At 42.7% G+C, this 12,015-nt stretch overlaps 1 protein-coding gene across 3 annotated transcripts in view; it reads left to right on the forward strand.

The window, feature by feature from the left end:
- Positions 1-2,290: 2,290 nt before the first annotated feature.
- Positions 2,291-12,015, forward strand: part of LOC118390430 (mucin-5AC-like) — a 31,602-nt gene continuing 21,877 nt past the window's right edge. For all 3 annotated transcript variants that reach the window (XR_008060620.1, XM_035780990.2, XM_035780991.2), the window contains exons 1-2: positions 2,291-2,610; positions 11,497-11,597. Coding sequence is in view for 2 of the 3 variants with exons in the window: in XM_035780990.2 (XP_035636883.2) it covers positions 2,522-2,610; positions 11,497-11,597 (190 nt within the window). In the remaining variant the exon portion in view is untranslated. The remainder of the gene's footprint in view (positions 2,611-11,496; positions 11,598-12,015) is intronic.

The following is a 12,015-nucleotide window of genomic DNA, read 5'->3' on the forward strand; positions in this document are numbered from 1 at the left end:
CACTGGAAACTTTATCACAGCCAATGAGGACCGTCAATGTGGATGGGGGCGTGTTCTATCTGCTGTCTCCTGAGGTCCACGATCAGCTCCTTCGTTTTGTTGACGTTGAGGGAGAGGTTATTTTCCCGGCACCACTCTGCCAGGGCCCTCACCTCCTCCCTATAAGCTGTCGTTGGAAACTCGATGATTGAGTGTGAGACGTGCATGGCCATGCAGTCATGGGTGAACAGGGAGTGCAGGAGAGTGCTGAGCGCGCAACCCCGTGTGGCCCTCATGTCGATCAGCGTTGCGAAGGTGTTGTTGCCTACCTTCACCACTTGGGGTCGGCCCCAGATCGGCCCTCATTGGGTTATTACTTACAGCTTTGTTGACCTGAGTATTAGATGGATCACATTTTGGACAGCTATAAAACAGTGTGTATACAGTAGAATAATAAGCACATTACTGTAATATCAGAGAATTGTGCCAATTAATTCAAATGGAAAAATACAACCAGGCAAATGGTGACCAGACACAGGTGCTGCAGTTGAGGTATGAAAATAAAGACATGTGAGCTGAGAACAGGTGGTCAGAGAACAACAAGACAAAAGTCAGGACAGGGAACACAGGTGTGGTATGTGAGCAGAGAAAGACTCTAGGTGAGTCATAGGTGGGTTCCCTCTCAATACACTGTCAAGCAGATGCATAGCGTGACAGGAATGATGCATGTCCAACTCTGAACGTATCCCCCTCTGACGTAGCAACAGCTCACACGTCAGAGGAGGCTGGTGGGAGGAGCTATAGGGGGACGGGCTCAGTGTAATGACTGGAATAAATGTAACGATATCAAACATATAATACTATAGACTTTTTGTTTTATTTTGTTCTACTGTATTATTGACTGTATGTTTTGTTAATTCCGTGTGTCACTCTGTGTTGTTGTATGTGTCGAATTGCTACTCTTTATCTTGGCCAGGTCGCAGTTGCAAATGAGAACTTGTTCTCAACTAGCCTACCTGGTTAAATAAAGGTGAAATAAAAGAAAATACAAACATATGGAAATCACGTTTGACTCCGGTCCATTTTTCCATTCCATTGCAATGAACCTGTCCTCCTATAACTCCCCCTACCAGCCTCCTCTGACACACATCTGTTCAACATCATCCTCAACTTTATTTAAAGTGCATTTCAAGTTTGATTTGATTTAGTCCTATTCTTAAAATTATATTTGTGGTTGAGATGGAGACGTGAATCCAACATATCAATGATTAATTTGTAGACAAACCGGAATCAAAGCCAGACTAAGTCAATGGCACAGACGGAACTATCCAAGCAGTAGATGCATCTTTTAAATGTTGATATTTGGTTGTGTTGTCAACCAAACACAATTCAATATTCCTTTTGTAATATACAGTAAATTGCCTAAAGTTAAGTCTATCTTACAAACATATGTAACGTTAAACTTTAAAACGAGTACCAGATCCACGAACACATTTTGATTTTACTCTCACTATATAATCATTATTATTTAATCACATAAAGAATGCATGTTTAAGATGACATGCCTAGGTTGTCGCAGGTGTGTGAAGATTTTCGCAATTGCTGTAGTAATCTGTACAGAATCTCAAATGGCATTGATCACTTGCACAATGCACTTTTTAATGTAATCTCCACTACAATCCAGGTCATTTGATTCTGCTATTAGATGAAGCACAGTGATAAATCGTCATTAATCGGTTGTATACATCAAACAAAACAGCCGACCTTCTATTCCTTTTTGAACTTTACTGTGCTTTTAAATGGTTGAAAATTCAACAAACCTTTGGCTGCCTTTTTGAGTGGGCGATTATAGGTCATAATCTCATTGATTAATGTCTCAACCAAATATTACCCAATTATCCATGCTGAAATGACATAGTGTGCCCAGTGAGTTGGCTCTAACTCTACATTACTTAGATCCTGTACTTACTTTCAACTCCATTAATATAGAAATAAAATTGAATACCATATAATATTAAAGTTTAACAGGCTAGTTAGTAATATGAGAACTGAAGAGACGTTAAGGGACAGATTCACTAAGCAGTTACATCCTGCAAACTTTAACACCTGTTATATTCCAGAAATAATTATACATATAAGTTAAAACACTATCATAAAAAGTTGGAAAAAATTTAGCATATTGACAATTTGTAGGCAAACTTTTCTTTCTTAAAAGTTTTGTTTGTGTTAAGACACAGGCACATATTTCAGAACAGGCTTTGTCGTTTTAGGGGCGTGTCCCACCTGCCACCTAATGATGGTGAGAAAGTCACAGAAACTTCACGTTGGCTCAACAGCCTGTACATTTTTTCTCAATAACAGTTGGGAAACATTTGTGATTTCATTTGTGCTGTATATGCTTATTTAAGGACCGTTGTTGATATTATATTGGTCTGTAAAGGGGAAGGACAATCATAAACTTGCTTTATTGAATTATTCTCTCAGGGGGGTCAGTGCTGAAAGTAGCTTCAATCTGGATTGTTGAATTGCCGATGAGAAACAAATGTTTTATGGAGATGAGGACAATCCCGACGAGGTTCCAGCTATGCGGTGTGGTGGAGTACGCTGTGTCCGTATGCGGTGCTTTACCAGGTAAAATCTATTCCTCACAGAATCTTTCTCTCTGTACAGAACATAGACCTACAGTAGGCTACCTATAAGTCCAGGGGTCATTGACTTGATATTGACTGTTCAATTAGCACTGAGGGTGAATAGCATTTCTTGTTGTCCTTTATGGCAGTTTTTTTTACAAGGATAATTAAACGTGGATATCAAAATTATGTTAGGTTGAGGTAGCCAGGATGAGGCTACAGTGTTGTTCGTTTTTTCTATCACTTTGGTGCAATTTCCACAACTGTATGGTGCATTTTCACAACTGTAAGCACAACAATCAAAACAGATCATCAAAATGGTTTAAAAACTCGAAGCACATTTTCAATTGACTGAGTCCAACAAACCAAATCACTAAGTAACTTGTTTACTGCACTAAATCGCTCTTTCAATTTGGGTACATATTTAATCTGCTTTTCAAAATGCAATATTCACTTTACTTTTGATATGATTTCCTTGTCATTTGTTAACAATACAATTAAATATCACTTATTCAAACTGCTCAAAACTGATAACTACTGAACCAAAATGATGTAGTGCCTAGTTAACTGCTCAAAACTTTATATTTCTATATTTATACCTCATAAATGTATCCTTTTGACAAATTTATGTTGGAAGGTTAAACCAAATCATGTATGGATGTGGCTGTAAATACTACATCCTTCTCCTTCAGCCAGTGTGATTCAATTGGAGAATGTGGTAAAATTCACTCTATATGCCACCATTTGGAATTATAGTATAGTCTACAATGCACTGCTGAAATACCTGGGTTGTATTTAAAAACATATTCCCCCTCATTATTTGTATTTCATTGATACACTGTAAGCTGAAGAATTTCAAGCACAGACACAGGCGAAACTGTATCAGTTGACAAGTCACATAGAAAAGGTGACCTTGTACAATGTTTCACGGGGCAGAAAGGGCATACAACATCGTGCGATCCTTTTACAGTAGCCATCTGCTTTAAAATACCCATATTTCTGATTATTTGTCTTATGTACTGTATAAAGATAATGAAAGGCTAGGAGTTTCTTTCCTTGCCACTGTTCTTCTACACCTGCATTGCTTGCTTTTTTAGGTGTTTTAGGCTGGGTTTCTGTACAGCACTTTGAGACATCAGCTGATGTGAGAAGGGCTATATCAATACATTTGATTTGATTTGAAACTGTACTGTATAAAAGATAATGAAACTGTAAGACTGACATATTTCTCAAATGAAATAAATGTTGCATGTCAAGTTATAGTCAAATACTTTATGGAAGATGATGTTCAGCACTTCAAAAAGAACCGTGTTGAAATGTGTATCTTGTATTTTTATGCTATTGCGTTAAATGGTAGTTAAAATGACTAAATGGTGAGCTTATTATTTAGCAACAAAACCGACACGTTTGGGGCAATACAGACTGAGTTGGCTTAGACTTGACATGTAAAATGTTGCATAGACATGACATCAGTCAAAACACTCAACAACAAGAAATGGTATCAATAACAAGATACAATTATCTGAAACAAGTCACCTACGATTACCCACAAGGCAGCTTGTCATTGTTGCTAGTCATCTATCTGACCATTCAGAATCATAACCAACGCATCATTTGTAACGTTGTCAGCCAACACGTCTATAGGTGACGAAACAACATTTCCGAAAATATACAATGCCAGGGAAAGAGAACGACAATTACCAGGAACTAATCTAATCGTACAAATAACAGGTTGTGGCATTGTAGATTTTAATGTGTGTGTGTGTGCTTGCATGCATGTGAGAGATTGTGTTACAAGATTAATTGTATTAATGTTTCGGGACACTTTTGATAGTGTACATTCAGGTGTGTCAGAACAGGCATACAGTAATGCGTTTGCTTTATAATTATTTACGACTTACTTGTGTTTACGTAACACATCAGATGAAGGCTTCCCCTATTGTGTTAAATATTCATTTGTAACTGACACGGAAATGGCTACAAAGATATCACAGGTATTAAAAACAACATTTGTTTCATGCTGAGAGTTCACTTCACAGTTTAGTGTGAACCCCTTTCACCTCCACCCAACACAGGGTTTTAATGTTCTCCAGCACACAACACAGAAGACCAGGACAGGTAAGTATACTCAAGTAACCTCCCCTCAGGTAGGTTACCCTCCCTGACTACCTCAGGTAAATAGCGGGCAAAAGTGACACTGTATTATTCGGATATGGCACTGCAACAAGATAGTTATTCTAAGGGAAGGCACTGCAACAAGGTAGTTATTCTAAGAGAAGGCACTGCAAACAATATGGTTAAAGGCACTACAATCTCGCTCTGGTGCTGCACACAACATGAGACCCACCCTTGGCCCGGCTCTACTCTACTCTGCCAACCCCTCTAATGGATTCTACTGCTATGGGACAAAATAGGGAGGGGGAAAGACAGACAGAACAACATATCCAGTAGAAAGGTTGGGGATAGGTTCTCGATTTCTAGGGCCCGACGAGAACCATATCCCCTCAAAAGAAAATAAACGTCTCTGTATGGCGTTATCCAGATCCGCACAGCTCCCTGTCCTGGAATTCACCCCGTCTGAGACTACTTGGTGACGCCAACGATGGACCCGGCTCCACTGCAAAATGAGGGGAAGACAAACGGCAGGGAAACCTGCCAACAATAGTGGCTTTCAGTGGCTTGGCAAAAGGGCCCAGAATAAGAAAGAGTGGTGTAAGGGGAACAGGAAGAATCATGTCCCTTACTTGGCGGAGCTAAAGCTCCTTGATGTGCGTTGTACCAATGCCTCTCTCGGTCCTCTGCTCTTGGATTACCACTCAGCTCCACAGCCCCAGTTCATTGTCAGCGCAGCTGCCCTCTTCCTCACTCAAATGTGCAAATAAATATTTTCGTTCCATAGACACTGGTCCAGTGTGATCACAGCAAACAACCAAACAGACAAGACATGGAAACTTGCGTAGGAGACCGATCCCCACAGAAATAAATTCTCTGCTCAACTCCCAGCCCCAAATGCCACAAAACACAGGGCTTTAAAGGAAATTACAACCAATCTCCAGCTACCTGTCTGATTAGCCAACTTGCAGGAGGTGAGTCTGATCCCCCCAGCCCCACCACAGGTCTGTGGAGTTGCATCTGGGCGCGGTCTGAAGACCAGGTAGGGGCAAGGCCGCACATGGTTCCGATAAATTGTCCGCATTGGTCTCCCTTCCTCTGGTCGGATACGAATGACTGGCAGGCAGTCCAGGCCAAAGATGTCCTAGAATGACAAAAGGCTGTGGTTGCTATCAGGTGGCTAGCTATCGGGTGGCAACCCTGATCACATTGTCGGAAGTTCCCCAGTAACACCCGTTCACTAGCCATCAATGGAAGGTCCTTCGCCCGCTTGTTATACCAGTATTTGTCTTGCCCCTGCGGGTCCTTGCATCGACCTGACTGTAGGCCCGTCATAGCTGGTCATAATGGTGCCTCACCCATCCATCTAGGTCAATCCACAGCATTGGGGCCTCCACCACTGAAATCAAATCAACAGGAAGATGGGCATGCCTGCTACACATTATAAAGAATGGGTAAGTCCGGTGCTGCTATGTTCAGTGTTGTTGTATGCCTGCAGAAGCATGGGTAACTGCTCTGGCCAACGCATCTGCTCATCTTGCCCCAGGGACCCAAGGAGAGATAACAATGTTTGATTAAACCCCTCACATGCCCCAGTGCCCTGAGGGTGGTACATAATGGTTCAGATCTCCTTGATGCAGGGGCGAGGATATGCATCCTTGTGGGTCAGGGCGTTGAGTCGGTGGTAGTCTACACAGAACCTTCAGGTCCCATCCTTTTTCTTCGCCAGTACCACTGGTGCAGCCCAGAGACTTGAGCTTTATGTGATTACTCCAGAATAGCATCCTTGCCATTAGGGGTCTCCGCGTACAGGCTTGGTGGAATTGGTCAGTGTCACACTCGGCTATGGATGGCAGTACCTGTGGGAATGTGATGTAGGACCGAATCAGACTTACGGAAATCTTCCTCATGGGCAGAGAACACACTTGACCAATGGGCTAGGAGTGCATTGAGCATTTGTTGCAGTGTTGGCTCCAGTCCCTCTACCAGTGGAATGTTTACAAGGGGTTGGCCATCAGGCTGTAGCTGGACTGTCTGCACATCCACCTCAATATTACCTGGTGTTTGGGTGTGTAGCACCAGGTCTCGCTCTCCACAGATCTGAGAAGGCTCCAAGAGGGTCACTGTGGCCAGTGGGTGTCACCTTGGTATCTCAAGGGTGTAAGGTTTTAAGTTCAGCAGTCGCAAGGGTAGCCTTCCTCCTTGCACTCAATACTGTGCAAGCAATTCTCAACTCCATCACCAGGTTCCTCCACCAAGGCATGACAGTCTTTGGAGGAGCTCCCTCCAACAAGTCTGGCCCACAGCAACTTCTCACTGATAGCTGGAATCCCATTGGAGTCCCCATTGGACAGGCGTTCAGTAAATTGTCCGCCCTCAGGCTCAACGGTCTGCATGACCCGTATGCATGACTCGTCTGCAGACAGCAAAAGCATTCTGACACTCTTTCCTGGCAACTGCCCCCAATGTGGTGTTGAACCCAGTGACGCCCTGGGAGACTCCTTGGAACAACTCCTTCCAGTATTGGGCTATAACATTCATCCCAAGGATCCCTTAGTCTACCCCCAAGACAGTCATCCTTGACAATCATAACCCCCTTGGCTGGAACTTGCACTCTTCCCACAACAAAATAATTGACCGCATAGCTGACATAAGGGATGTGTAGGCCATTGACTGCCTTCAACATGAGCCAGCGGAGGTCTGACAAATCTTGCATGGAGAGATGGCCAAGCCACTTCTGAAAAAAACTGAGACTGAACATTGTTACTTGGGACCCTGTATCCAACATACAGTGCCTTGCGAAAGTATTCGGCCCCTTTGAACTTTGCGACCTTTTGCCACATTTCAGGCTTCAAACATAAAGATATAAAACTGTATTTTTTTGTGAAGAATCAACAACAAGTGGGACACAATCATGAAGTGGAACGACATTTATTGGATATTTCAAACGTTTTTAACAAATCAAAAACTGAAAAATTGGGCGTGCAAAATTATTCAGCCCCCTTAAGTTAATACTTTGTAGCGCCACCTTTTGCTGCGATTACAGCTGTAAGTCGCTTGGGGTATGTCTCTATCAGTTTTGCACATCGAGAGACTGAATTTTTTTCCCATTCCTCCTTGCAAAACAGCTCGAGCTCAGTGAGGTTGGATGGAGAGCATTTGTGAACAGCAGTTTTCAGTTCTTTCCACAGATTCTCGATTGGATTCAGGTCTGGACTTTGACTTGGCCATTCTAACACCTGGATATGTTTATTTTTGAACCATTCCATTGTAGATTTTGCTTTATGTTTTGGATCATTGTCTTGTTGGAAGACAAATCTCTGTCCCAGTCTCAGGTCTTTTGCAGACTCCATCAGGTTTTCTTCCAGAATGGTCCTGTATTTGGCTCCATCCATCTTCCCATCAATTTTAACCATCTTCCCTGTCCCTGCTGAAGAAAAAATAGGCCCAAACCATGATGCTGCCACCACCATGTTTGACAGTGGGGATGGTGTGTTCAGGGTGATGAGCTGTCTTGCTTTTATGCCAAACATAACGTTTTGTATTGTTGCCAAAAAGTTCAATTTTGGTTTCATCTGACCAGAGCACCTTCTTCCACATGTTTGTGTGTCTCCCAGGTGGCTTGTGGCAAACTTTAAACAACACTTTTTATGGATATCTTTAAGAAATGGCTTTCTTCTTGCCACTCTTCCATAAAGGCCAGATTTGTGCAATATACGACTGATTGTTGTCCTATGGACAGAGTCTCCCACCTCAGCTGTAGATCTCTGCAGTTCATCCAGAGTGATCATGGGCCTCTTGGCTGCATCTCTGATCAGTCTTCTCCTTGTATGAGCTGAAAGTTTAGAGGGACGGCCAGGTCTTGGTAGATTTTCAGTGGTCTGATACTCCTTCCATTTCAATATTATCGCTTGCACAGTGCTGTGTGGATTGTATTTATCATCATTAGTCATTTCGGTCAACATTGGATCATTCAGAGATCCTCACTGAACTTCTGGAGAGAGTTTGCTGCACTGAAAGTAAAGGGGCTGAATAATTTTGCACGGCCAATTATTCAGTTTTTGATTTGTTAAAAAAGTTTGAAATATCCAATAAATGTTGTTCCACTTCATGATTGTGTCCCACTTGTTGTTGATTCTTCACAAATTCTTCACAAAAAATACAGTTTTATATCTTTATGTTTGAAGCCTGAAATGTGGCAAAAGGTCGCAAAGTTCAAGGGGGCCGAATACTTTCGCAAGACACTGTATATGGTATTTTTTATTCTGCTTACCTCCACTTCCACATGAGGGCAGTTTCCCAGCAGACTTCTTTCCCAGCAGACTTATTTCCCAGCAGACTTATTTCCCAACAGTGTCTGCAGCACTGACCGCTCGCCTTACAGCGGACGGGGGATTCCTGTTATAAAGGACCTGTTCATCTCTCTGGGTGGAGCAGAAACATTGGATGTGGCCAGGCTGTCCACACTCCAAACAGATGGGTCTGCCCTGCCTGTCCCACTGGAATGGGGCTCTCCTTCCATTAGAGAAAGGAACATGTTGCCCGTCTGTACATGCTCCCTTGGCTCCTCCCTCGGCCGTGGCGGTGCAGCTGAATTCGTTTTCTGATGTCTGATTTCTCTCACTAGGGTCTCTGCCAGGGTGCTCAGCTGCTCCTTCATCTTCTGCAGTACGTCAGCACGCATGTTCTCCTTCCATTGCTCCTAGTCTGCATTGGTCACAGCAGCATGGTGCGCCACCTGTAGGGGGAACAGTACGGCAAACCTGGCAGTCCTTTTCCGCCATCTCTGTGGCCAGCGACTCAGACTCCTGACTAACCTGAGTGAATGCCATCCCTTACTGTTGCCGCGCATACCTTTGGAGCTCCTGTTACAGAGGGCCCTCCATTAGACCTTTAACAAATTGGTTCCGAAGAGTTGTTTCATCCTTGGCAGAGCCGTCCGGTTCTGATTGGAGCCATCGGCTAAACAGCTCCCGTGTGTGCAGGAGGTAGTCTCCCGTAGGCTCATCTCCCCTCTGGTTACAGTCAAAGAAGCGGCACATGAGAGTGATTGTAGGGGTGAGGCTGCCAAACCGGTCCTATAATGCAGCCCACGAAGAAGGTGAGATCCTCTGGGCTTGACGAAACATGGTTTGTCTTTGCACTGCCATCTAGAGCCCCCATGATGAAATCAACGTGCTGCTATCCTGCCAGTCCTTGCGAACTCAATATGGCTTCGATTTGTGCCTCCCACTCCCAAAATCTAACTCCATTACCCTCAGAAGAACCTTTGGGAACCCAGGGTGAACACATGAACCAAGGCATTGCTACAGGAGAAAACTGAGGTAGTGGGCCTGCCCCTGAAGGACTAGAGCCTTCTGGCCCCTGTGCTCCATCTCCTAGCTGATCCATAGCCTCCTGTGCAAGAGAAGTGCTCTTGGAGAAATTCTGATGACAACAGCACTTAAAGAGGTGTCATAGTTTAGTGTGAACCCCTTTTTACTCCAACACAATATTTAATGTTCTCCAACACAAAACCCCAACACAGAAAACCAGGACTGATATTAAGTATGCTCAAGGTAAGTTTTATTTTAAATTCAGTGGGTTAACATGGATTGGATCGCATTTTCTGACCTCCCACAGCAGACTGTACGATTTCCCCAGACTGTGTCGACACAATAGCCTCCCCTCAGGTAGGTTACCCTCCCTCAGTAAGCGGGCATGCAGAAGTTACACTGCAACACACTGCACACTGAAATATTCTGATATGGCACTGCAACAATATGGTAAAAGGCACTACAAATCTCACCCCACTGCACACAGAATTATTCTACGGCACTGCAACAAGATAGGATTGGTGGGTCCCCCATGGGAAGGTTGAGCTAAAGTAGGCTAATTTGATTAGCATGAGGTAAGTAACAAAAACATTTTCCAGGACATAGACATATCTAATATTGTTAGAAAGCTTAAATTCTTGTCAATCTACCTGCACTGTCCAAGTTACAGTAGCTATTACAGTGAAAGAATACCATGCTATTGTTTGAGGAGAGTGCATAGTTATGAACTTGAACATGTATTAATAAATCAATTAGGCACATTTGGGCAGTCAACACAATTTTGAACAGAAATGCAATGGTTCATTGGATCAGTCTAAAACGTTGCACATACACTGCTGCCATCTAGTGGGCAAAATCTAAATTGCGCCTGGGCTGGAATAATACAGTTTGGCCTTTCTCTTGCATTTCAAAGATGGTATAAAAAAATATGTTTTTTTTCTTTGTATTATCTTTTACCAGATCTAATATGTTATATTCTCCTATAATAAGTTAACATTTTCACAAATGTCAAAGTGTTTCCTTTCAAATGGTATCAAGAATATGCATATCCTTGCTTCAGGTCCTGAGCTACAGGCAGTTAGATTTGGGTATGTAATTTTAGGCAAAAATTTAAAAAAAGGGCAGATCCTTAAGAGGTTGGGAAGGCACTGCAAGCAATATGGTGAAAGGCACAAAGGTGCAATGCCTCTCTCGGTCTTCGGCTCTCAGATCACCACTCAGCTCCACAGCCCCAGTTCGTTGTCAGCACATCATATCAATCAGTTTGGTTTCACCACACCACCACTATCTCAGTAGTGCAGTCAAAGTAGTGTGATCAAATTCAATGTATTTTCTTTCATATGTGGTAAAGGATCGTCTCATCAGAGTTTAACACAGAGTTTCTTTAACAATGAAGCCTCTGTATTACACGCTTGATTTATGAGTCGTTAACATTGATCCTGTGATCTGTCGTTTTACAGAAAGATGACCAGATCCACAGATCTCCTGCACATGGGAACTAGGACACATCCAAGGCTCCTCCGGGTATCCTTCCTAGTCCTTCTTCTTCATGCAGCCATAGGTGAGGTCTTATTATAGGGTAAATCCGTTAGAATTCAATCACTTTTTGACAGCATCCCGTTTTGATTTAAACAAAAGTTTCCAAATATGTCTCTGCCCATTGAAAAAGTGGACAGAAAGTGACTTTTTGGACCTGAAGTTGACCCATTTTGCATACACCATCATACCATGAGACATCCATCACTGGAAAAGATCAACGGTTAAGTTTGATATAACAGTGTTTAACTATTTTATAATTTATTTGATCAAAAACTACGCAAACTCCGATTTAAAAAAAAAAATTGCTTATGTTGTAGTTTAAACCCTATTTCACATAATCTGAGATTTTTCCATTGTGCCCGCCATTGGTTGAGCAACAATATGCTCTTGAATACGGGGGTGTCATTTCAAAAATCAAGAATAGAATTCATATCCCTTCA

This window comes from Oncorhynchus keta, chromosome 11, assembly GCF_023373465.1.
Source record: "Oncorhynchus keta strain PuntledgeMale-10-30-2019 chromosome 11, Oket_V2, whole genome shotgun sequence".
In the NCBI taxonomy this organism is placed as follows: domain Eukaryota; kingdom Metazoa; phylum Chordata; class Actinopteri; order Salmoniformes; family Salmonidae; genus Oncorhynchus; species Oncorhynchus keta.